This window comes from Lissotriton helveticus, chromosome 3_1 (genome assembly GCF_964261635.1).
Source record: "Lissotriton helveticus chromosome 3_1, aLisHel1.1, whole genome shotgun sequence".
NCBI lineage: Eukaryota > Metazoa > Chordata > Amphibia > Caudata > Salamandridae > Lissotriton > Lissotriton helveticus.
The window spans coordinates 1,876,316,674-1,876,344,209 of record NC_136061.1 but is presented as its reverse complement, the minus strand read 5'-3'; the positions used below and the strand labels follow the sequence as shown (position 1 = coordinate 1,876,344,209).

The following is a 27,536-nucleotide window of genomic DNA, read 5'->3' as shown; positions in this document are numbered from 1 at the left end:
AGGAGTGCAGACTCTTTCCAGGGTCCTGTCGACGTCGAAAGCGACGGTGCCATGGTAGATATGCTCGTCGACGGTAATTTAGTCGTCGTCGACGGTGGCTGCGACGACGATGTCTTCTTCGACGTCATTTTCGTCGACGGTAAAGTCCCCACCGTCGACGGTGTACTCGCCGTCGACGGCTTTCCCATCGTCGACGGGATGATCCTCGTCGACGAGGTAGACTTCGTCGATGGCGTTGTCCTCGTCGATGGTGTCGTCGTTATCGACGCCTTCGACGACGAGATCTTCGTCGTCGATGGAGTGACCGGGATGGTCGACGGCGTAGGTCTACTCGCCGACGATGAAGGCGTAGTCCTCGTCGACGAGGAGGAAGCCGATGAGGCCGTCGTCGTCGACACTGTCGTCGTCGAGACGGTTTTCTGTGCTGAATGCACCATCGACGCCGTTGTCGCCGGGACCAGTGGCTGTTTCCCTGGGACAGGCAGGTCCTTACCAGACACAGATGGCTTGCCCTCTGAGGACTTTTTAGAAGTCTTCATAGGAGGGGTGTCTGTGGGGCTAGGGGAAGAAACCCTTGGCCTCTTCAAGGAAAATTGCGACACTCCAGACACACTCTCACCTTCGGATACCAAGTCATCAGTCTTGGTCTTGAGCCTGTTGAGCCACAACAGAAGTCGACCTTCTCGGTCCTTGAGGGTCTTGTTGGAGAAGGTCCGACATATTTTGCAGTCCTTTGCCTGGTGGTGAGGGTAAAGGCAATATAAACATTTATCATGTTTATCGTCAATGTGAAGTCTTTTCTTGCTGCAGGAGGAACAAGCCCGGAAAAGACCTTTCTTCTGACTATCAGACATAACTTTAGAGACTAATAAAAGTTGTTTTTTGAAGAAAAAGAGAAATTCCTGAGGAGAACTCAGGTGGAGACTCCCTAGCACAACGTGCGGTAGAAAATCTGAGAGACTTGGGCTTCTGGCAGGAAGGTTCTAGAAGGAGGTGGTAGCTGATTGGCTGTTGTACTTTATTTGGTCCTTTTTTACAAAAGGACACAGATAGGCCACCAAGGTGGGACCCTTGGGGCCTGCTCTGTTTGGTCCTTCCTACAAAAGGACGTGGATAGGCTACTAAGGTGAGACCTTTGGGCCTATTCTTTTCTATGTAGGTCTTTAGGACATTACTTTTTATATACCGGAGGCTCCCGTCTCGACGACGGGGAATGATTCAGGCATGTGAATCTATGAAAGACACCCAAATACTGGATAAGCAGGAGGCCGTGAGGCCCAACACTCTCTGAGTCAGACTCACAGAAAACAAGAATAAAGGTTAAAATATTGGTATCAAAGCCAGAATATCCAGAACTCACCATTCGGGAGGATAGGCCAGAAACAGCACCATGTCCAGAACAGCTCTAACGAAAGAGAGAGTCTGTCAGGGAGTCAGGTGTGACTGACACGTTAATGGTGAACCCCAGCAAATGTATGAGGTCTGCCGCAGATTGAAGGTGAGAAACGACAGTCTGAGGCGAGCCCGCCGTCAACAGTCAGTCAGCGATCGGGGAAGACTGGCATGCCTACTCTCCAGAGATGAGCAGCAACCACTGCTATTACCTTGGTTAACACCAAATAGGTGCTGGAGAGGCCAAAAGGGAGCACATAGAACCGAACTATAGGTAGGGCCAGTGGGCAGGCAGGATGGAATAGTGAAAGTAGACGTCCTGCAAGTCCAATACTACCATCAACTCTCCATGGTCAATGGCAGACAGGACCTAAACTAGAGTGAGCACCTGAATCTCTCCTTCTTGAAGAAATTGAAAGAGTGTAGGTCAAGCATAAGACAAAGGCCTCTGTCCTTCTTGGGCACCAGAAAGTAGCCGGAATAGCAAACACAACCTACTCCTGGCGCCGGCACTCTCTATGGCTCGTTTAGCCAAAACAGCCATCACTTCCAGGTGGAGTAGAGATAGGTGGTCCTGTTGTCGTAAGTGGGAGGCAGACAGGTAGGGGTAGTCTTGAAGGGGAGGGGATAGCCCCTTCGGACAATCTGCAAAACCTCTCTGATGTTCTGGACTGCCAGTGGGGCAGGGAATGGCAAATCCTGCCACTGACTGGGTGCCCATGATAATGTGTGGGAAGTGTAGGAGGCTGCAGGGGGGTTGTTGGAAAACCCGACTGCAGAACTAATGGGGTCGATAGGAACCGTGTCCACCCAGAGGCTGGAGAACTTGCGCGCCCCAGTGGCTGGGTAGGAAAAGACGTGGTTGCACACCCTTTTCGTGGCCATGAAAGGAGCGAAAGACGGCCTGTAGGGGGCTGGCTTAGTATATGGTGCACAACCAGATGCATGCAGTCTTGGTTTCCAAAGCGAAGTCCAAAGTGCCCAGACGGCAGAAGTAGTTTCGGATCCGAATCTTGTCCCGTGACAAATCTGAAGAGGCACCAACAGGTCAGCCCTTAAGTACCCAAAGGAAAGGGTTGGAACGATTCAGACGTCCGTCCCTGAGGCTGGGCTGGAACGAGGGGAAGATACTCCCATGTCCTTTGTCCAGTTTCGTGCCGGAGTGGGAGTCAATGGCTCCCTGAACTTGTTTCAACTGCAGTATGCAAGGAAGGCCTCAAATGTTCCCTTCAAATTAGTCTGGTGGTGCTGGCAAGCACCCTGACCCCTGTCCAATACACTAAGTCCTGTCTGGGAGGTGGTCACACCCCCCAGTGACAGGAAACCTATTTTACCTTTCCCTGCTCGAGCAGGAGGGCAGAATTGTGTCTGTGGTCGGCAGCAGCACTAGCTTGCTGTTAGACCTTGAAAGGCTGGTAAAGGGAATACAGGGTGCTCCCTAGGGGACCCCCCAGTACATGGGATCCTACATCCAACACTGAAATCGGTGCTGGGGTAGGATTCAAACATGTTTCATACTGGTTTCTGTGGGGCCAATATACAGGTAGACATCTTGTACTTGATGTCCACTATGTGTCTACAATGGCTGACAGCACTTTCAAAGTCTGGAGAATCAACTCCTGAGTTTGTTGGGGGTGTCCTGCTTGTGCAGGGCGCCCTTACACTTATAACCTAGCACCCTGCCTTCAGGATTGAAAGGCCTACCTTAGAGGTGACTTCTAGGTTTTAAGAGAAGTGACCTCTGATAGTGGCACGCCACACTTTATTTTTTAAACATCTTAAGCTAAAGCGCAGTGTGCTGCAATTGTTACAATGTAAATAAATAGAAAAAACATTTGTACTGCAATAGGTCTCACATTTGCGAGTGTTTGAGCTATTATGATTGTAAATGACAATGCCATTTATTTGTTTTGAAAACCTGCAAGCGGAACGTAAACACACACTTTGTACTTATTCTTAAGTGAAATTAATGGTCAGGCTTATGAGAAGTAAGGCTGGCAGTAACTGCCTTTTTTACTGCTCGCCTTGCAAGGACTATAAGTACAAAGTGCGTGTTTACACACTACTTGAAAGTATTCAAAACACAAACAAAAGGCAAGGTCATTTACAATGCCAATAGCTCAAACTCTTGCAAATGAGAGCACTACTGCATTGCAGATGCTTGTTTCTGAAGGAGCAGGTTCCTTTTCTGACAGTGTTGTAGTGCACGGACAGCTTGCATAGGTGTAGCCATGGAAGTAGGCAATCTGGTCTCTGGGTGCTTAGTCACAGCTGAACAGGGCTTCATTGCATTCCCTGCAGAGGAGCTTGTTATTCAGGGTTGATAGGCACTGCTGGAGCAGTTTGTACTCTTGTTTAAGTTTAGAGGCTTGACATTCAAGGTTGAGGTGTATCGTCGGAGCTGCACAGTCCTTTGCTTTGTGGCATTCAGTCCTATATAGGCTCTGAAGGCCATTATCAGAGACACCAGCAGAAATGAAGTGCCTCCTGTCATTTAGGTTTGAGAGGCTTCATAGAGCTGATCGATCCATGGCATGCAGTACAGGTTCTGGCCTCAGGCGGAGGGGCTTTGTGTGGCCTGCAGCTGCCTTGCTTCTAGAAGGGAGACGCCTCTTGTCTTCCAAGGACAAGGGGTTCTGTTAGAGCTGCCATCGCTTTAAGTAAGGATGTCCCCGACGTCAGATATGAGGTGCATCTGCCGGAGTATTTTTCTATTCAGCATCACCCCTGGCCAGAGCCTACAGCTGAAACCCTGCCGTACTGAACATTCTTACAGTCGCATGCGGCATTAATAGCAGGTGGGGGTCACGAAGGGAGGGGGGGGGGGTGGGGGTGGTGGTGTTTAATAAAATTAAAAACGTACCACTCAGCCGGTCGGGTCCTGTGTTTTCTCAGCTCCTGCTTCTGCTCTCCTGCCTCTGGCAGAACAGGTAGAAGATAGCCTCCCTTTCCTCCCCTAAGCCAATCACAAAGCTGCAAAGGCAGCATTGTTATTGGTGGGGACGCCGCCCAGCCAGGGGCTCATGGGGAGACCATGCTCGTCAAGCAGGCTGCAAGGGCAGAGTGCGCATGACTGGTTTAGGCAGCCCCAGAGGGCCAACCAAACAGTCATTGCGCCTTAAGGAGTGGGCACACCGCCCTCCCCTGCTTGCCGACTAGCCCCGACCACCCGCAACTAAACAAAATAGTAATAAAAGGAAGTTAATACCATTTTATGTTTCTGCTTCTCGCACTGAGGTGACGCTACTCTGCCCTAGTGGAGGAGTCGCCCCTGCAGTTCACCAAGTTCAGTTTGTAATCAGACTAAACGTGATTAAAGTCATGGTCCTGGCTGCTTTAGAGGAGTTTGTGTTCTGCTTCTGCACTCCCTGGGGGCTCCCAGACCTCCACAGGGTTTAGCTCAGCAGCTGATGAAAAAAATATAACTTATATTTTTTATTCTTGTACATTACATCTCGCTATAAACCATCTGTTCAACTGAGCTCACAATTTGCCAGGCTGTTTTCGGATTTGACAATATGTTAAAACACTGCGATTTAGAAACAAGTCTGCAAGTTCTCTTGGTGAAATCAATTTACCCTAACAATACCCAATTCAGACGGGTTCATTTGGTCTAAGAACTGCTCATTCACTTTGCTCTACAAAGCCTGTCACAATTACCCCAACAGTTCCGTTCACAATTGCTCCGATTGGGCCTTATACTGGCTGCCCAAGCAAAACCAGTAACAAATGCCCTAAAAATCATGAAAAAAACTATGAGAGGGAGCAGGAGTGATCCGATGTGAACTACTGAGGGAGTGAGCAGGAGTGCCTTTAATTAGATTAGGCACAGCATGTAAGGTGCGCACACCTCCCATGGAGTTAATTACCTAACTCGCCTGTTCCGAACAAACAAATGTGGAGAGTTCATTTGTTAATCTGTTGACTCTGCTGTAATGGAAGGAGCAGATGTAATTACTGGTGATTTCTTGTAAGCGAGAGAAGCATCAGCGCCGGGTGCACGAGATTGGACTTGGAAGGAAGCACACACACTGATTATAGCAGGTCTCGAAGTGACAGCATGCGCTGTCTAGCTAGACCTAAAAAATACAGAGGCCACACAACTTTTCCCCCCTATTTATTTACTTTTGTAGCAATCGCACCACTCCGCTAAAGCATGGTGTGCTGCCATTGCTTCAAAAGTAAATAAATAAATAAATAAATAAATAATAAAAAAAGATGGAAGGGCACATCATTTCTTTTCCACTTTTGTAGCAATCTCAGTATACCGCGCTTTAGCTTTAAACATCAGAAGCTAAAGCCCAGCGTTTGATAAATGGCTTTCTGCAGTATTTTCTTGTGCTTGCGCAACAATACATTTTTCTCTGTGCTGCGCCCCGGAATTTCAGTGTGTGCATCATAGATTTGTGATAGTTTGAGCAAGACAACAGCTTCAGTAGCAGGCTAATCTCTACCATGCTTCTTGTGTCAGCTAGAATTGTTGCTCAGGAATAAATTAGGCAGGTCTGGAACCAGTCCTGGGGATGAGTTGTATTCTTCATTATTACAGGGTGCAGTACCTTAAATGTCTAATAGAGAGCTACAGGGTCATGTAGTATCAGCGAAGGTACTGCACCCTTTCCTTGCTTCATGGATTTTCTTTTATTAGTTATGCTACTGCTAGGATATTTCGTGAGAGAACACAATTCTAACAAACATACTCATTTGCAACGCCAATAGCTTTAACTTTAACTATTGCGAGACCTATTGCATTGCAAATGCTTGTTGCAGTGTTTTACTGGTTTAAAGTACATCCCATATCCTTTGTACTAGTTATTTAAATAGTCCAGTTCTTTGAAAACATGTTTGATTCACACACGAGCAATTGTCCTACTATAGTGTGAGGTGTAGACCACCAATATTTCCATTTTGTATTCAGCAAATACCCCACTGTGGAAAATCTACATTGGTTTGATTTCAGTGATCTTAAATATTTGAGGTACGTTTGTCTAGAATTCTTACATCATGATATTGTCCTCTCCTGTTACTCTTGCAGAACCTATCCTAGCGACCTTTTTTCACTCAACTTTTGTATCCTAGTTGCTAGTTAGCTTTATTTGTGGTTAGAATCCGCTTTCATAAAATTTGAACTTGGCACACACAATAGCCTTTGAGCTACTCTGCTTTTACTCACACTGAGGTTAGTTTCTTGGCTTACAGCCAGTATGCACAGTAAAGTTCCGGCTGTGATGCAAAGGATCCCTACATCCCACGTGTAAAATGAACCTGCTTGTGGATTCCTCACCTTGTGAATATCCCCTCGCGTCAGCAACATTCGGAAATTCTTTTTGTAGCTTCGCGCCGACGTGGACAACGTCACAGAGGCACGACACCGCGCGCGACTCCGCTGACGTCACCGGCTCCATAATAGGCCCACGCCGGCGTGATGACATCAGTTCTGCCCTTTTTTCCGTGCCTCGAGGCACACAGACGGACAGACATCAGTAGACATATACACAGTATACACAGTACACAAATGTCAAGATAACACACATTGTGTGAAACCAAGCAGAAAAGCTATTGAAATAAAACTTTTCCTTCAACAATAAAAACATATTAACATCACAGTTACTCAGGTATAGAAGAGGGGACAACGGGGAGGCGGGTGGGTCAGTGAGGAATCCACAGGCAGATACTGTATCAACCAGAAAAAGCGTTACCGAAGGTAAGTAACTTGTTCTTCTGATGGATACATCTGCCAGTGGATTACTCACCTTGTGAATAGATTCCCACAGCAGTCCCCACTCCCGGAGGAGGGTGTCCACTCCTCTATACCAGAAAATCCTGAAGGACAGAATGCGCAAAGTGGCCTTCCCTCCTCAATTCGGTATCCAAGCAGTAATGCTTCGCGAAAGTGTGCAGGGAGGCCCAAGTTGCCGCTTTACAAATGTCCTCAACAGGTACACCCCTAGACAAAGCAGATGTTGAAGACTTTGCTCTAGTAGAGTGGGCTCTTATACCCTCTGGAGGTTCCTTACCAGCCAGGGCGTAGCAGATCTTGATGCATAGTATTATCCATCTCGAAAGTGTGCGCTTGTGCACATCTCTTCCTTTTCTGCAGCTAGCAAATCCAGCAAACAGCTGGTCATCAACTCGATAGTCTTTTGTCCTATCAAGATAAAAGCTCACCGCCCTCTTAGGGTCCAGACGGTGAAGCTGCTCCTCCTCCTTGGAAGGGTGAGGGGGAGGATAGAAGGTAGGAAAGGTAATAGACTGTCCTAGATGGAAGGGAGTAACCACCTTAGCCAGAAAAGCAGCCCAGATCCTAAGAACCATTCGTTCAGCATGAATGGTCAAGAATGGGGGCTTCAAACTAAGAGCTTGAAGCTCACTCGCACTCCTTGCCGAGGTAATTGCAACTAGGAAAACCGTCTTAAAGAACAACAACCTCAAGGGACAATTATGTAAAGGTTCAAAAGGGGAACCCATTAGAACAGTAAGCACCAGATTCAAGTCCGATTGAGGCACAATAAAAGGAGTAGGAGGAAATTTATTTCTAAGGCCCTTCAGAAATCTTAAAACAGTAGGAGATTTAAATAAGGACGGCTGATCCGGCAGGCAGAGAAATGCCGACAAAGCCGAAAGATAACCTTTTACTGTAGCCACAGCAAAACCTTGCTGCGCTAACGAAAGAGCAAATAGAAGTATATATGACAAAGGGTCAATGGACTTCTCCCCACACCAAGTCACAAACTTAGACCATCTGTAAGAATAGATTGACTTAGTGGAGTCACGCCTGGCCGATAGAATGACATCCACCACATTATGCGAGGGAGAAAAGGAATTCAGGTTGCCCCGTTCAATCTCCAGGCATGAAGGTGTAAGGTCTGGAGGTGGGCGTGTAGAACCTGCCCCTCCATCTGATAGAGGAGATCTGCCCTGAAAGGGAGACGGAACGGCGGGCACGAGGAGAGGTGGGAGAAGATCTGTGTACCACACCCTTCTTGGCCAATCCGGGGCGATCAAAATAACTTGGGCCCGGTCTTGGTGAATCTTCCTCAGAACCCGAGGAATCAAGGGTATGGGAGGAAACGCGTAAAGGAGTAGCAAGTCCCAACTCAACTGAAACGCGTCCCCCAAGGCTCCCTGCATCGGAAACTGGAGGCTGCAGAATGACGGGCAGTAAGCATTCTCGCGTGTGGCGAACAGGTCCACCTGAGGAGTCCCCCACGTCCGAAAGACGTGACGAACTACCTCTGGATGAAGCCTCCGCTCGTGGTCGGCTGAGAACTGCCGACTGAGACTGTCTGCACGCATGTTCAGAACTCCGGCCAGATGATTTGCCATCAGACAAATCTGATGATCCTGAACCCAGGACCAGAGATGCAGAGCCTCTCTGCAGAGACACTGCAACCCTACTCCTCTCTGCTTGTTTATATACCACATCGCGGTGGTGTTGTCAGTCAGGATCTGAACCGACCGTCCGCGAAGGGACGGGAGGAAGGCCTTGAGCGCCAGACTTATCACCCGCAATTCCAGAAGGTTGATGTGACGCAACCTTTCCTCTGGAGACCAAAGACCCTTGATCTACAGATCCCCCAGATGAGCACCCCACCCTAGAGTGGACGCATCCGTTATCACTGTGGCCACCGCTGGAGGAAGTTGAAAAGGCTTTCCTTGAGACAGATCGCCCTCCACACTCCAAGACAGATCCGCTGCAGTTTCTCTGGAGATCCTGATGGACTCCCTGAGATCTCCGTTGTGTTGATACCACTGCCTGCGGAGGCACCACTGGAGTGCCCTCATATGCCAGCGTGCCTGGTTGACCAACAGAATGCAGGAAGCCATCAGACCGAGCAGACGAAGGACCTTCAGGACTGGAACAACCGATCCACTCTGAAATAAAGGAATCATCTCCTGTATGTCGCGAATCCTTTGAGGTGGAGGGAATGCCCGACATACAGTAGTATCCAGTACTGCACCTATGAACAGGTTGCGCTGAGAGGGCACCAGGTGAGATTTGGGTACATTTATTGAAACACCCAACCTGTACAACAACTGAATTGTGACTTGCAGATGATGGAGCACTTTCTCTGGAGAATCTGCTTTGATCAGCCAATCGTCCAGATAAGGGAATACCGGAACCCCCGACCCTCTGAGATGTGCAGCTACCACTGCCATCACCTTGGTGAAGACTCGAGGCGCAGTAGTAAGACCAAACGGAAGGACCGCAAACTGGTAGTGCTGCGATCCCACCGTAAAATGGAGATACCTCCTGTGCGACTCCAGAATAGGGATGTGTAAATACGCATCCTGCAAGTCGATCGACACCATCCAGTCTTCTTCCAGCAGCGCTTGAAGAACCTGCGCAAGGGTGAGCATCTTGAACTTCTCCTGCTTCAGGTAAAGGTTCAAGATCCCGAGATCCAGGATTGGACGAAGTCTGCCATCCTTTTTGGGGATCAGGAAATACCGGGAGTAGCACCCCTGACCCCTCTCCTGCTCTGGAACCACCTCTATCACACCCATTCTGAACAGAGCCAGGACTTCTTCCTGCAAGAGCAGCAGGTGGTCCTCCACACAAAAACCTTGGTAAGGAGGGTAATTGGGGGGAAATTCCCGAAAGGGAAGAGCATACCCATTCTCCACGAGATTGAGAACCCAAAGATCCGATGTAATCAATTCCCAATCTCGTAGAAAATGGGTAAGCCGGCCCCCCACTGGGCCCACATGATCCGGAATGGCAGATCTAGGGCTGCTTTGCTGTGGTGGCAGGGGGTTGGGAAGAGGTAGAGGAGGAGGCCTGACGACCCCTAGGACAAGCTCTTTGCCTGCCTCTGTACGACTTGTACAGCATATTTTGCTGCTGCGGCTGTCTGTAGGTCCGAAAGGAAGACCTGCAAAACCTCTGAGCCTCTTCCCCGCAGTACCTCTGGACTGTAGGCCCAAAGATCTCGCTGTCGCTCTGCTGTCCTTGAACCTTTCTAAAGCAGCATCAGCCTTCTTTCCAAACAATCCTGACCCATCAAAGGGCAAATCCATCAAGGCTGCTTGGACATCCGCAGAGAATTCAGAGGATTCAAGCCATGCCGCTCTTCTTGTGGCCACTGAAGAACCGATCACTCTTGCCACCGAGTCAGCAGTGTCCAGACCACTCTGAATGACCTGCTCGCGGAAGCCTTAGTGTCAGTGATCACCTCTTGAAAATCCTTCCTATCCTCCTCAGGAAGCTTTGGAACCAGCTGTTTGACTGAATCCATCAACGCATGGATATAGCGTCCCATAAGACAAGTAGCATTAGTCAATTTGAGCGCCATGCTTGCCGAGGAATTTTTTTTTTAGCAGCCTGGTCCTGCTTCTTGGATTCCTTATCCCCAGGAACCTGTGGAAAAGCACCCGAGATTTTTTCGAGCAGGCCGCCTGCACAACCAAGCTCTCCGGTAAGGGGTGTGTGGTTAAAAAGTCCGGGTCACCAGGGGCCAACCTGTACCTTCTTGCAACCGCCCTCGAAACAGCAGGGGCTGCAAGCGGTCTTTTCCAAACCTCAGATATAGGCTCCGCCAAAGCATCATTGAAAGGGAGCATAGGCTCGACCACAGAGGTAGGCGAATGAAGGACTTCAGTCAGTATATTAGCTTTATACTCTGCAGTAGGAAGTGTTATATTCAACAAGTCTGCAGCCTTCCTTATAACCACGTGATAAGGTGTCACATCCTTAGAAGGGGCATCAGAAACAGAGGCCAGATCCCAATCAGGAGACAGGTCAAGTCCACTAGCCTCTCTCAGATCATCGAAAAGATCCTCTGAATCCTGCAGCTCACCCTCTTCCATTTCTGCTTCACGGTACCTCTGCTCTTCCAGAAGTCTGTGCCTCACGCCTCGACCTCTCCTTCATGAATGAAGTCGACGGACCTGGAACCGACTCCGTCGGAGCCGGAGCCGGCGTCGAGCCCGTAGCCGGAGGACCAGACCGCTGAACACGAGGTCGGATCGGATTTGGTGTCGGCGTCGAAGGTCTTGGCGTCGAAGGCTTCGGCGGTGCCGAGAAAAGCCAAGGTGGCATCGGAGCCGGCATGAATGGCATAAAAGGCACAGGAGCATGCTAATGGACCCGTGGGACCAACCGGTGCACCAGAGGGGTACATAGCTCTTGAATACACTCCATACATAGCATTCAGGAACTGAGTAGGGTCCTGACCTGGAGCAGGAAAAGCTGGATAAGAGCCCACCGGTTGCTCTCGAGGGAGCAGAGTCTTCTCGACTTCGACCTCTACCTCAGGCTGGTGCACCGGGGTCGACGAACGCGCAGGCAACGTAGCCGCCTCTTCTCCTCCATCTTCTTCTTCTCCCTCACCCTCCTGATCAGAAGAATGAGTCGGAGCAGGACTCGACAACGGCTTCGGTGAATGAACAGGCGAATTCACAGGCGAAGCCTCACCTTCGGAGACTTGAACCTCCTGAGTCAGAGTCTCCACATCCTTGCGAAGCAACTTCACCTGCGACTTCGGTCTCCAGCTCGAGTCCTTCCCAGAGTGATGGCGGGACTCATGAGCTCTCTTGTGCTTCTTCCTCGACGACTTCGAAGCATGCACCGAAGACGACTTCGAGCGAGACCTCGACTGACGAGTCCGTGACCTCGACCTCTTCTTGTCCTTCCTGCTCTTCAACTTTGCAACAAGGAGTTTCGCCTCCCTCTCACGGAGAGCCTTGGGATTCATTTTCTTACAGGATGAACATTCCTCGACGTCATGGTCCGAACTCAAACACCAAACGCCGCACTCGTACGGATCCGTAATAGACATCGTCTTGCTGCACTCTCCGCAGGGCTTGAATTCAGTCTTCTTCGTGGACATCTCGACACAAAGAAGCAAAGGACACCGAAAAGAAACAAACAGTAACAAAGTTAACAACAGCTACAGAGGATCCCTAGAAACCGCTAGCGTCGACGACGCGGAAAAAAGGGAACTGATGTCATCACGCCGGCGTGGGCCTATTATGGAGTCGGTGACGTCAGCGGAGTCGCGCACCTCTGACGTCGTCGGCGCGAAGCTACAAAAAGAATTTCCGAATGTTGCTGACGCAAGGGGATATTCACAAGGTGAGGAATCCACTGGCAGATGTATCAATCAGAAAAGTAGATATATCAATTCAGCCACTAGGACTTCCATTATCTTCATTCCTCTGTCAACAGGCTTACATGCACACACATTTCAATAGTTTGTCCACGGTGTACTATTGGCACTCTGTTGTAATACCGTTCATGGAACTATTGTATAACTAATTTTATCGGAATAACTCTGATATTTCTTGTAGAGGAGTGAAGTCAAGTATGTAATAACCATATTATTTTGGCCTGTTGGGAGTTATTTCCTTCTACCCCCAGTGCTAGACCTACTGTAGATTCTGGAATGACTAGCAGTTTTTACGAGGACAACTGGCTTCATGACACTGACAAACTGGGTTTTGGGGTTCAGGCCTGCACTTTCATATACAGAATAGCTAAGAATTGTTCTGGATGTCACCACACAGTATGGGGAACTTCCAGTATAACGTTTATTTAATGCTTCTAACAGTAAGCAGCCAGTCTTCCATCATCCAAGTTGTTTTTAGTGTTGAACAAGTTACTTACCTTTGGAAACGATATATTGTAAGAAACATTAGTTAGTTATAGATTCTTTACCTTAGAATTACCCAGGCGTCAAGACAGTAGTGTTTTGTAAACGTGAGCAGTGAGGCCCACGTAGCTGCCGGACAGATGACACTTATAGGAACGCCTCATCCCAGAGCAGTAAGTGCTACCGTCGCCCTGGTAGAATGGGTGCGCAGCCCCACTGGAGGCTCCTTCTTCGCCGGAGAATAGCATGCTTTGATACACAAAACGACCCATCGGGAGATAGTTTGTGTACGGCCCGACCTTTCTTTGCACCCATGTACCCAAGAAAAAGATGGTCATCCACCCGGAACTGTTTTGTGCGATCCAGATAGAAGGAAATCCCACATTTTGGGCCCAGACAGTGAGCCTCTCCTCCTCTTTCGAAGGAGGCGGGAAGAAGGTGGGCATAGTGATGGTCTGACCGATGTGGAAGGCAGTGACAACCTTTGGTAAGAAGGATGGGCAGGTTCTAAGGACCACTTTGTCCGGATAGATAGACAAGAAAGAAGGTTTTGATGAAAGAGCCTGGAGCTCACTCACCCTCCTGGCAGAGGTGATGGCAACCAGGAAAGCCGCCTTAAGCGTCAAAAGCCTTAAAGGACAGTTATGGAGCGGCTCAAAGGGAGCACTTAATGTAACCCGATGTACAAGTTACTTACCTTCGGTAATGGTGTATCTGGTAGAGAAGATTCTAGCACAGATTCCTTAACGTAGAATTATCCCCACAAAAGCACAGTAGGTAGGCATGCAGCCAATCGTTCCAAAGGGACCACTGTGCAGGGATAGCCGTCAAAGCCAGGAACACACAGAAGACTCCAATTCGAAGGAGAGAGTGAGCAAGAAGTCCCAACACTAGGGCAGAAGGATTCTAGTATGGAGCACCCCTGTTGTCTGTGGAACCTACGCCATACAGAGGCGACAGACATGTTGCCACATATACGTTAAGTGATGAAACCCTAAACAGGGGATCCACTAACAGTCACAGAACAACAGTACCCCGAGGGAGAGAAATCGGACCTCCCGCGATGCAGGGAAGGACAGAGACAATGATACTTGCAGTAAAGGATCGACAGAAAGCTGTGAAAAACGCACTCACATTAATGCTACTGAAAGCAGCAACCCAGGCAGAACAGGATTGAGACCAGTTATTAGAGAGCAGCTGGTGTGGGAACCATTACCTCTGCTACAAATGTGAAAAATAACCCAGACCCCAGGAAACTTAGGGGGTGGAGCACAGATAAGGTTGCAAAAGTTATAGACTAGAGCCACTCAGAGAAGATGTAAGAATATGAACAGGGCAGTAGCGAGTAAACAGACAGTGTGTGAGCCTGAAGGAGACGTGAGGCCCATGTGCACCAATACGGCGAGTATTCATGGACATGCATCCATTTGGTAGACAGGCAAGATGGCCACAGCGATGCCGTAAGAACACGCCCGGAAAATACAGGCGCGACAAACCCCTTTTGAAAAAGCGGGGAAGGGCGCCCCTACGGAGGCAGGAAGGAACTACGGACGAACCGCAGACCACCAAAGGAACACCCTGAGAGAAACCAACCATATGGATCTCACCAGAGGAGACATCCTACAACAGTAGGAATAGACAAATCATGGCAAAACTGCCTGGTAAGGAAGTATAGCGATAAAACTGCCAACAAAAACCCCACATAGGGTAAGGCACAACCCTACAAAAGAAGGGTTCCTCTTGAGCAAGCTCGCAGGCAGAGGCTCAAAAGGAAGGTAAACACAGCTAAACTAGCTGTAGCAAAACATGAAAATAACATGGCTGACAAGCCACACAACCCAGAACATCTGTAACCCACAAGGGGTAACGGAAAAGAAGTGACTGTCGTGCCACAAAACCAAGAACCCTCCATGAAGATTAAGACCTGTGAAGACAACCAAACAGACAAGAGGCGCCTGACCGCCGAATCAGCATGGGCATCAAAAAGAGTGACCCCATCAAAAGGTAGGTCCCAAAGTTGCTCTTAAACATACTCTGGGAAGACGCCTTCGCGCAACCACGCATGGCGGCGCATGACCATCAATCGGGCCATTGCCCTACCCATGGGCCAGATCGGCACGAGAGCTCTCCGCCAAGGAGGGTAGGAGCAGCTCAACAGCGTCCCATAGGGCAAAAGTAGCTCGAACAAACACACACACAGTGTTGAGGGACCTGGGTGCGGAGCTTGTGGATGCGAACAGATCGCGGCCACATGACTCCAACCACCGAGATTCCTTAGTGGGAGGATGCATTGGAACCGAAGCGGTAGAGAGCTGCCTGAAGCACAAGACCTACACCCCCCAGGAAGGAGGGTCAAACAGGTGGGGTCATTGGGAGCTGGCCGATGGCGATATGCCACAACGCGCTCCACAGGGTCCCCAGAATAGGGCCTCACCCATGTCCCAAGAAGTATGTCAAATAACTCTGCAAACAACAGTGGCTCCACGTCCCCCGCACCTTGGTGGAGAAGATCCAACAAGGAGGGCGGCTGCATCCTCAAAAGGTGAGCAGCCCTACACACAGCCCTGATGAACGTGCTACTAGCCTCAGTGGCCCCGCAAGGTGGTGACAGCAAGTTGTCCGTAGGTGACGGACGCAAGCTAAGCTGGCCCCTTAACAGAGACTTAGCAAAAGGATGAGTGGCCCAAGGCACCACTTGTGCCCGCTCCGGAGAGTGTTGATCTGACTGAGGGAGTGAGGAATCCAAAGGGAGTCCTTCCTCCACCAATAAAGCCGGAGATGGCACCGGCGTCGAACGGCGCAGAGGCGACGTTGACAACCTCAGAAAGGGCCTTGACAGGCGGAGTGGAGCAAGCATCAGCGACCTCTTAACAGTCCTCAAACCGTTGGAGTCGAGCCGGCGTCGAGGACCTCCCAAAAGGCCTTGACGGTCTGGAGTCGGACCGGTAGTGACTCAACATCTTCTGAGGTGGGAACATGCAGAGAGGGAGTGCGCCGAAGCAGTGTCACGCACCCCGCCCCAGCCCCCTCCAGTGACACAGCAGGGAGCCCGGGAGGCTGTGAAACGGCGCTGAGGTAAGACGAGACGTGGGATGGCCATCTGGGCCGTGTTCCGACGTTGCAGCAACTCTGGAGTTGAAAGCAAGGCACTCTGTCGGAGCCAAGGGTAAACCCGCCGGTGGAGACCCGACCTGAGTCCCTGCCCCCCCTGTGGAGACCAAAGGCACACCAGGGAGGGGGACAAAGTCAGAAAAGACTGCAGGGCCCTGCAGTTGTCCTCCATTTGAGGCCGAGTCGCCCCAGCACCCGGAAACGTGGGGTACGCAGTGTCCGACTCCTGGGGGCCTGAGTAGGGTAAAGACTTGGAGCCAACATGATGTCGACGCGCAGCAGAAAACCTCCGCGACTTCTGTTTGTGCTTACCGGAGGTAGGTGAATGATGGCGCCGGTCCCGGGACCTGCCCGGAACAGGAATGTCCTCCTGCGTGTACTTGCGCGACGTGGACGGCTCTGGCGGAGAAGGAGACCGCGCCACATGGGGTCCATACGTGACATCCGAGCAGACAGCAATTTCATGCGGCGTTCCTGCAGGGATTTTGGCCGCAGCTGTCAGCAAGCGTCACACTCCAGAGTCATGGTGCTCCCCCAAGCACCACATACAGATTTGGTGTCGGTCCGTCCCTGACATTTGTCGGGAGCAGGACCGTCACGGCTTGGAGCCTGCTAAAGGCATCGACAACACTGCTCCTCGACGCCAAAAGGGCATCAAAAAGGCCTGTAGATAACAAAACAGGCCCGAGGTATCACTTTCCCAGATCCGCGTTAGGACGCGGAAAAGAAGAAAACTGACAATACCTCAGCACGCCGGGAGGGGGCTTATATGGCTCCATGAACGTCACTGCTGTGGACGACGTAAGGACAGAGTCGGACGACGCCGCCTCCCGGCGTGCAGCGGTATTGCTGGGGAAACAACATTTTCCGGATCCAGTCTGACGCCTGGGGAGATATTCTAAGTTAAGGAGACTGCGGCTAGATGCCTCTATCAGATATAACGTGTTTGTAAAGCGCACGTTCACCCAAGGGTATCTTGGCGCTAAATAAAAGATGTTTATTGTTACCCAACTCAATGGTACTCATTTTATCGACCTCAGAAGGATGAAAGGGTGAGTGGCACAGCCATGATTTGAACACAGGCCCCTACAGTGCTGCATTAGTCCACTATGCCACCAGACCCGGTAGGATTCCCACCACCTCCAATTATACTTAACAGTGTGAGTGGGCGTATTTGTATTATAATGGGTAATGGGTAATGCCGCATCAAAGAGCAACACAGAATTACCCAAATTAATCAAATTACTCCGTCTTAATTGAAATTTTGCCCAGGCCTAGCCAATGTACTATCAAGATGGTCACTTGTTTAATCCGTTCTTGACTCATGTATAAGGCCCAACCACACATGTGGAGTCGGAAGAGAAGTGTGGGAAAGCAGGGCAGAGGAAGTTATGTGTATTGCCGCTCATCCTGGGGCTTTTCCACACAGACATGAGGGAAATAGGTAATTTTAAGTAAAGCTTGATATTTGTGGACGTTGTGGATTAGAAAATACAATGGGTCCATGCAAGTAACCCCACTCTAAACTCCCCTGGGTGTCGAGTGTTCAGAAATGTCTGAGTTTAGTAGGTTTCCCATGTCCCTATTCAGTCTACTGTTTACAAATAAGAATTCCACAAGGCTTTGCAAGGTGTTACTCCGAATGGGAAAACCACCATAACGTGGCTGCTATCTAGTCTGTCACAAGTGCTCTGATGTCACTCAAGGGTAACAGTGTGTGCCAAAACTCCTGTTAAACAAATAAAAAAAAAATACTGCTCATCTGTGAACACCACAGATCACCACAGCCGTTTGCGCCAAGATGCAAGACATTGGTTTTGGATTTGCAAGCAAAACATCATGAACACTTTAATATTACCTACAAGTCAAAGTATTCAGATGACATCATACACACCATTAACACAATAGGAAACATGGCTAGGAGTGCCTATTATCTATTTAGCCATCATGTTTACTATTGGTACTAAAATAATCCCTTAGATCTAGCTTTGATTCTGGCATGAAAGCCTTCAATGAAGGATACAGTGAAGCTGCGGCAAAATCTATTTTGTACAATTTGTTTGAGAAACTTGTGAAGGAGGTTTGTTAACATCAAAGTATAAATTAATTGTTCGGCTCCACATGATCACCTCTAAAAGGACTATGGAATTTGTGGGCATACCAAAGTCATTAAAACTATTTTACTAAATTACAAATGCAATTTAAATAAACTGAGTAAATGTATCTAGGCTAAATTCAAATGCTCATGTCACCGTACCTAGATCTTCTTTTTGACTCCTGAGTAAACGAAATATTTTTTTCTTCCCAGATGTCTTCCTCATCAGAACCACCATCGTCAAACTGCTGTATCCGTTCCTTACAGCATGCTTCAAACAGGGCTATATTAGCCTAAAATATTTTAAATACATCATAAATGCAGCATTCTTAACTATATAAAATCCAGAGAAACATCAAAAACACAAATACAATTTAATAGGTTAGTCGAATTTATTCATGTTCAGAATAAATTTATGGACATAAAGTACGAGTAACTTACCTTCGGTAACAATGTATCTGTTAGAGACGATTCTAGCCACAGATTCCTTAACGTAGAATTATCCCCAGGCGTGAGACTGGATCCCCAAAAAATGTCTTTGCAACAGCATCTCTGCGCGCCAGGGGGCAGTACCACGTGACTCCGCCCAGACGTCGTCCGCGAGCGTGACGTCAGCAAGGTCACATAAGCCCCTCCCCGGCGCGCCAATGTCAGTTTTCTTTGGAGAACTTATCTGCGCCACAACGGGGAGGCATCACAAACAAACTGAGAATATGGGAAAAGTGTGCGAAAAAAATCAGATAAACAGAAAGGGAAGAAGCGAATGGTGAGAAACAGCACCAATCAGGAGAGTGCCAGATACTGTGGCACCGAAAGTCATAGAAGGGAAGAGCAGAGCACAGGTACTGCGAAGCAACCCTGCAAGCAAATACAACATCCTCCCTGGGGGCAGAAAAGCGTGTGAAAAATGTCACAGCAGACGAAGAGGCCACAGTCTATAAACAGTGAAGGACAACAAGGCCAGAACAGAAGAGCAACAAAAAATTACCCCAAGACAACACCAGCAAGGAAAGGCGCATCCCCTATAAAGTGCTAAGGGCCGAGGCACAGCCAAGAGACCCCAACTCAGAGGACTGCAGAGGAGTCCGAAATTAGAAGCAATTTAAAGGAAGAAGAGCATGAGTAGGCCCCACTGGAAGACTAGGGTGCAGGGACGCAGAAGTACCCATGAACCCACCAACCAATCACCAGAAAGGAAGGAGTGGAACAAACAAACAGAACAAAGCATCCCACTAGGGAGAAAGTGAAAGAGGGCACTTGCAGGAGACAATCACCCGGAGGCAGGCGAGTGGAGAAGACCAAGTTGAAGGTCCTCGCAGAACGGGGAGGAAGAGCAGGTCGTGACGGAATCTGAAGCTAGAATCTTCTCTACCAGATAAATTGTTACCGAAGGTAAGTAACTCGTACATCTGATAGAGACTACTAAGCTCAGATCCCTTAACGTAGAATAGATACCCTAGCCATATCCAGAAGGGTGGAGGGCCTGCGAGAGAGCCTCCCAGTAGGAAGAAATACAGGACCCCAGCAGGGGATGTGTAATGAGGACAAGGGCAGCCCAGCCCCCACCAAGCAGAAGGAAACAAGGACAAGGCGAAGGGAGGCCAGGACACCCCAAGCCCAGCCAAGGTACCAGGGACATCCGCCAGAAATCCCCAGAGGTACAGACAACGGCAGAGGAGTACCAAGGAAGAAAGAATCACCCCAAAACTCCAAGGAGAAGAGGTGGAAATCCCTCCACAGGAAAACACACACAGTGAAGGGGACAGCTGAATCGGCCACAGCCTTGAGTCAGCAGAAAAGGCAGGAACAGCTCCACAGTCAAGAAAGGCAGGCGCAAGAAGAAAGATGTAGTCTCGCAAGGCTCCAGCAGAACAAGGGGCAGGAGCATAAGGGCCCACACCAAGGTCCCGGCCGTGGACCAGAAAGAGCAGGCGTGCGCAGCCGGCAAGTACCATGGAGCTGAGCGCCCAGACTTGGTCTGGGCGCAAGACGAAGGCAAAGGCCAGGGAAATCCAGAACAACCCCTAAAGGGAACACCAGACAGAGGACCAAGCCGAAACGCCAGACAAAAAAGGGCGGAAACACTACAGCACAACGCCGCAGACGTCATGCCAAAGCTGGTCCAGCGATGAAGTGGATACTGAAATGACAGGACCTGGAGCAGCGCAACCTACGCCCAGATAAAGATCAAAGAAAGTCCACCAGTGGTATACAGCGACGCCAGGAAAGGAGAAAAACCTGCAAAGGGGAGTCGACACCCTCCCAGTGAAGGACAGAGCTATACAATAGCTACAAGTACCCCACTAAGGGTACGACATGTCTGAAAAAAACATGTAAACCACTCTTAGGGAAAAAAATCCCGCAGAGGACAAGAACATAAGGAACTGCGGTTAGAACCACAGACGGCTTATTGATCAGTCAAAAAATACACAATTGCCAGGTGGGGCTGTACCAGCAGCCAACAGTAGAGATGGGCCAACCCAGGGACCCCGAAGGCAAGGCAAACCACAAAGAACACCAAATTCCAGGAAAAAGGTGGGATAACGCCTCCCATCAAGCCCCAGAGGATCAACAAGCCAAGCTTACGGAGGAGAGGAGGACAGAGCCCCGCAAGGAGACGTTGAATGGCGGAGTCCGCGTGGGTGTTAAACAAAAGAACCCCATCAAAGGGCAGGTCAACCAGACGCTCCCCAATTTTCTCAGGAAAAACACCATCCCGCAACCAAACATGGCGACGGAGAGCCACAGAGCCGGCCATAGCGCGGCCGAGAGCATCAGCAACATCCAAGGCCACACAGAGAATAAACACGGCCAACCCGCCCACCATCCAACACATAGTGCCGTAGATCAGCACGGGCACCTTGGTGAGAAACGCGAGACAGAAGGGACTCCACAGAATCCCACAGGCTGGTGGTAGACCTGGCCAACACACAAAGTGTGTTGAGCGCTCGCAAAGCAGCATTGGTGGTAGCGAAGATGTTACGCCCCCATGAATCCAACCACCGGGCCCCCGGTGACGGAGGAAACACAACCAAGGGCAAGGAAGGAAATGCAGTCTGCAGAAGAGGGCCAAGAGTAGAAGGGTGGAAACAAAGGCAGACTGGATCGTGCAGAGCAGGACGGTGTAGGAGCGGCTGAGGCACCGGATCACACGTGGCAAGATGCCCCCAAGCTCCCAGAAGAGAGTTGTGGAGCGAAACTTCGAATGGAAGAAGCAGCTCCCGTCCACCAGAGCCCTGGTGGAGAACTTCCAACAGATGATCCATGGGGAATGGGGTGACGGGGACACCCATCTGCAAAATGCCAGCGGCCGTGTAAATAGCCTGAACAAGGCTACACTGGCTTACGAAGGCCGTCGCGGGGGAGAAAGCAATTCCTCCGAGGGCGACGGCTGTAAGCTAAGCCATCCGTCCCCAATTCCAGCTGGAGGAATAAACGGTCAGCCCCTGAATAGTGGAGGATCAACGGACGAGCGGGGGGGGCTGGAGGGGCTTCCGGGGAAGTCTGAGAAGCTGGAGGAGCAACCAACAGCGTGCTGCGAAGAGAGGGTCCGAGGGTTGAGGACACGGGTACGGAGAGGTGCCTTCCCTAGAAGACACCCGTGAAAAAGCAACGATGCGGCGTACCGCCTCCGGAGAAGAAGAGACCAGGAGATGACAAACCTCCAGAGAGGAAGGAACTTCTGGAGATGAGGCGAGGACTCACACGAGGCAGCCGCCTGCGTAGAGGACCGAGAGGGACTCGGGGAAAGCGCCCCTGGCCCCGGTTTCCACCCACGGCACCGCCAGCGACTCTTGTCTTGGGTGGAAAGCCTTCAGCGCTGAAAGGCATCGACTCAGGCTCCGGCGAGGCAGCCGCCTGCCCAGAGGACCGAGGGGGACTAAGGGACGAGCCCTGAGTCCCGGCAATCTCCTGCGACACCACAAAGAGCCCCGTAGGGATTTCTGGCGAGACAGCTATGCCGTAGATCGAAGAGGGGAAGCCCGCAGGGCCGCACCTAGACGACGCCAAACCCCCCCAACCTGAAGCCAAACTCGTTGGCGCCACGGTTAAAGCCGCCGGTGACTCTGCGGCAGGCACCACGCAAGGCAAGGGATCCACGGACGTCTCAGTAGGAGGGGGGCCAAAGAAGCCTGCAGAGCCGTAGCGTAGGCTTTCATTTAGACCCTAGTCGCCCATACGCAAGGAAACGGCGGGTAGGGTGGCGACGGTCGAGCGCGCATGTCCAGAGGGGAACCCTCGCCATCCGCCGAACAAGGACAAGGCCTCGGAGACAAGCTGCAGGACCTATCAGCAGGTGAGCGACGCCCTCGGGCCGTGGCGAAGGGCGATGCCGCAGTTGGAATAGGCGGTTCCTGGCTTCCGAGGTAGGAGACAGATGCTGGGATGACACAGACCTGGACAAGCGGGCCGACAGCAATTTCATCCGGCACTCCCGCTGGGACTGTGCTTTGGGCTGCTGACAAGAGTCGTTGTCCGTGGAGTCATGGTGCTCGCCCAAACATCACATGCAGATAGGGTGAGGGTCCGTCGCCGACATCTGACGTTGACAAGTACAAGTCTTGAAGCCCGAAGGCATTCGTGCACAGTTCCTCAACGCAAATCGTGAAAAGGCAGCCTGAAAACAGGCCAGGACACGATCCAGATCCCCGTTGCACGCGGAAAAGAGAAAAAACCGACGTCGGCGCACCGGGGAGGGGCTTATGTGACCTTGCTGTGGTCTCGCCCGCGGACATCAGGGCGGAGTCATGTGGTACCGCCCCCCAGCACGCAGAGATGCTGTGGCACAGAAAATTTTACCGGATCCAGTCACACGCCTGGAGATAATTCTACGTTAAGGAATCTGCAGCTAGTAGTCTATCAGATACACCAACAACCTACTTACACATTTTTGATAAATTAGAACCATCAACTGTGTTAAGGCAGAAACAAATGGTACATTTCATTGCTACCATTCAAGCAGGATAAAAACTAACATTTTTCAAAGCCCACCCAATAAACTCTCCCCTAGAAATATGTCCTGATGGATACAATTTACTGTTCCTACTAAAGACATTTTGCGTTTGTTTAAAACATAGCAACTGGATGGGATGGAGTGTGGTGGAGTAGAGTCGGGTGGGTGGAGAGGAGGGTGCAGGCAAGGGAGCACAGGTTTGGAGGCTTGATTGATGTGCACTGCTTAACGGTTGCTTCCTAAGCCATTTTTGGCTTCAGTTCTTCTCTCCCATCCCCCTCCCACCCTGTCCAGCAGAGACATAGGGGCCACCGTACAGATGCAGTGGGCACTCATTAAATGGACATCAGCACCCAAAAGGAGAACCTCCCTTCACCTCCTCATAGATGATCAAAGATGACACGACTTCTACTTGCGACTTAAGGTGTTATCTGGCACTTCCTTCATGGCAGGTAGGAGACCATATAAGCAGAAACTTAACAGAACCAGTTCTTCGGACTAGTCACCACTTTCTGCCAGGCTGGACATGGTGCAGCTCCAGGTTAAAATTAATTTGAGCACCTAGATTTCAGAATCGCACCTTCTTTATGAGGGGAGTCGCAAGCTGCAGTGACATGCCCTCCCAATCGGACGTCAAAAACATCAGATAATATAGGACAGTGGTGCTGCCTGCAGACTTAACATACGGTTAATGTACTCAGTGGCCGAATAGGTAGAAATGCAACCACTATTTCCATCTTCTTCTTTTACTTATGGGTAGGTCATTTGGTTATGGTGATGAAAATTTGTAGAAACTTAGGAAAATTGAAGGACTTCTTTAGGCCAAATACAACTCCAACCAAAGAGCAGTGGAGAAACTGTTGACAGGCATGCAAACAGAGGAACAGATTTACCAGTGACTGTTTTACAGCTTGTAGTGTTGTAGGTTCACAAGGTTTTCATAGTCCGGACATTTAGTTTTGGAAGCTGCAAGTTATTTACCGTTGAAGTATACGTTTCTATTTCAAAATGACTGCTGATTGTGCCACGAAACCCACAATGCACCACGACAAAAGAGACCGCTTCAGACTATTTATTTGCCATGCGCGTGAGTGAAAGTTTACTATTGCATCATAAAACTGACTGATTAAGTATTATCTCAAACACTGCACTGTACGCTTACATCTGGGAGAGGCTGGATAGCATATGTGAACCTAAAGTAACACAGTTAAGTAACATCATTACCCAATTACCTCAACGAAAGACTATCCTTCCACGTTCCCAAGAGGAACCTCAGTTCCGCTGACCTGGCTCTGGCACAGGTTCCCTGCATCTGCAGAAAGAAAACCGGCGGGAGAGCTTTCTCCTAAATCGCAGCGAAAACCTGGAACGAGCTCCCTGTGAACATAAGACGCTCTCCCACCCTGCACACATTCAGGAAGAACCTCAAGACCTGGCTCTTCGACTGACCTGGAGCCGCCGCCCCTCCCCATATCCCCCCAACAACGCCTTGAGACCCGCACGTGTGAGTAGCGCGCTTTATAAACCCCTGATTGATTGATATGCAGCTGAAGCTCATACACACCTGTGATCTAGTACTGAGCTGCAATAGACCGAAAAGAGGTACCCTCATCACTAAAGCAGTGGCTTGCAATCACCAGATGCTCGGAAACAATTTGCCTTAATAGAGCCACTTAGCAGGCACAATTATCCACAAAATGCTTTGTAAAAGTGTGAGTTGTTGACCATGTTGCACACTTACAAATGCATGCAAGTACGAGATTACCTAGGAAACTAATAGGTACTCCTTTTTTACGACTTCAATGTGCCTTTAGTACAGCATGTGCTTTACCTTTCCAAAACAGAACTGTGTGCACTCAATTATACATCTTGCAATGTTCAACTTGAAAACATGCTTACTAATGTAGGGCTTGGCAAAAGCTATAGATAGGTCCCATTGTTTACCTATGATGCTCTTTAAACATCCAATGTATAGAAGGTTCTTTCACAGATGAGTGGGCAGTGAAAGAAAACGGCAAGTATTTTGCTTGATTAATAAGGAACGGGAAAAAAACCTTTGGCAACAAACAAGAGTTTTCTCTCCTAAGAACAACCCGATCTTTGTGTAACCGTATGAAGCATAACTCCACATTTAGGGCTTGTAACTCTGATCCTTCTTAAGTAGTGTTCGCAACAAATAAAGCCGCCTTCCGTGCAAGGAACTGTAATGCAATTGAGCGCAATGGCTCAAAAGTGCACCCCATGAGTTCAATAATAAAATCCTATCAAGGAAGGGGAGGGGGCGTTGTTGGAGGGACGACTTTTATAGCCCTCAATAAACACCTTCATCAATGGAATTATATAGATTAGTGTTCACGATTCTGCTTGTAAGCTACTACAGCTGTCAAAGACTCTAATCACTGTTTATCCTACACATGCCTTCTGCAGGTGCAGAAAGCACGTCTTGTACTGAAGCCTCTAATGGTTCCATACCAATGCCACTAGACTAGTAAACAAAACTTTCACCGTATAGCAAGCTCTTTAGTAGACTTGCGAGTCTCCTTACATACACTCTTGTGGCATTTGAAGGTACCCGAATTCTAAGACTTATTTAGGTGCCCAAACACAAGGTACAAGGCACTCAGATCAGGGTAACTCGGCCAACCCAGATTCTGTGGGAGTAGGTCTGTAAAGAGAGCTAGGTTTTCGCATTGTTTTAGCGACATGTCTAGTAGTATTGACTACCAGGGTTGTCTTAACCAATTTTGGTGCAGTGGAAGTAAGCCTAACTTTGCTGGTTTAATTGTACTCACTACACAGAGGATGATCGGAAGTGAAGAAAACGCACAGGTAAGTACTCCTGAACAGTTCATCCCTAAAGAACTGCTTAGGGGCTTTGGTTGTGGGTACCTAGATAAATGTTTGCCCATTTTGCATTCTCTGCGGTGACTAAGATCGATTGCAGGCATCACTAAAAAGTGAAAGTGTTGAACTGCTTGGAAGGTCACCTCCCATTTGTATGTTTGTTGATGAGTCCTGTAAAGCAGATCCGCAAAGTCCTTGGAAATGTTCCGCAAGTAGGATAAGTGACCCTATTCTCTATGACAGATCGGACAGTTGGGGAGAATGTATGCTGCACAGCTTTGGGGCGCAACATATAGCGATCAAGTCTCTCCATATAAGCTTGTGTCTTTCTGTGTATAACTGTTCACAACTACTGTAGTTCAAGATGTACTGCCATAAGATCCAGCAGTTATGCAGTGTTTGTCAACACTGAGAAAATGTTCATTGATTTTTTTTTTTTGTCTTAGGGCATAAATGTGAACATGTGCACTGACACCGACATTGCAGTCTGGCAGATTTCAAGCACAGGCACTCAGTGTGCAAAAGTAGTGGTATTAGCCTTAGCCCTAGTTGAATAGTTAACTCAGCTCTTCTAGTGACTGCTTTTTGGCCAGTTGGAAGCTGATTGTAATGTAGAGTACTATCCACTTAGACAGTGTCCTTTTCTGCAAACCCTTCCCTATATTCACCCAGCAAACCACCACAAAAAGCTTATAATCCACAGGATAGTCATTGTTTTCATCAATGTAAAAGCTTAAAGTTGCTCCAACCGATAGAGACCCCTAGAGTGTACAGCGCCAGCTTGTCCGGACAAATAGTCTGTGGTGTAGGGCAGTTGTACTAATAGGAGTCTGGAGGTCACTCGCGCGACAAGCTGAACTGATTGGAATGAGGAAGATGGTATGAAGGAAGTACACAAGGGAAATGTCATGACCAAGTTAAGGTGCCTCGGTGGCATCACAAACAGTTCGGAAGGAAATATGTGGGTCATACTTTTATTAAATCACATTGATTCAGGTCATTTAAACCAGGACAGTCGGCCCAGCAAACATAAAAAAAGACAAACAGAGTGACAAATAACCGTTGATAGAGCTCACTGACAGAAAACAAACAAGCATTGGAATAGCCAATAGGTCTCGCCTTTGGGACCATGTAAATGGATAGCCATGCAGCACATTATCCTGGGTGCTGTGCCACTAGGGATTGAAGAGCTCTACAATTGCTGCACACTGTTTACCCTTTATAATTAGCAGCTATTTGGCGACTTTCTGCCTTGCATTTGGTCCGTCGCTCTGTCTCTAGAGGTCAGTCCAGTGGAAGTGCTTCCTAATTGTTTAGAGGGGGTGTTTGGGGCTTAAACTTTTTCCAAACACCATACCTTTGTGATTGTGATCTTAGTGGATGTTCTCCAAACACCAGGCACTTTCTCCAGGTCGATTCTGTGAATAGGTTGTAGTTCGCCACTCTGAGCTGATAGTAATTTCCCGACTGGGTGGAAGTGACCAAAGCAGTCATCAGATTGTGGGGCGCCACATGGAGGGGGTGCCCTGTGTGGATGTGTGAGTGG

General features: G+C 49.3%; 1 protein-coding gene across 10 annotated transcripts in view; it reads right to left on the bottom strand.

The window, feature by feature from the left end:
- PPP6R3 (protein phosphatase 6 regulatory subunit 3) overlaps positions 1-27,536 on the bottom strand; it is a 1,896,334-nt gene that overhangs the window by 443,684 nt on the left and 1,425,114 nt on the right. For all 10 annotated transcript variants that reach the window (XM_078682862.1, XM_078682861.1, XM_078682859.1 and 7 more), the window contains one exon: positions 18,355-18,485. In XM_078682862.1, coding sequence (XP_078538988.1) covers positions 18,355-18,485 — 131 coding nt within the window. The remainder of the gene's footprint in view (positions 1-18,354; positions 18,486-27,536) is intronic.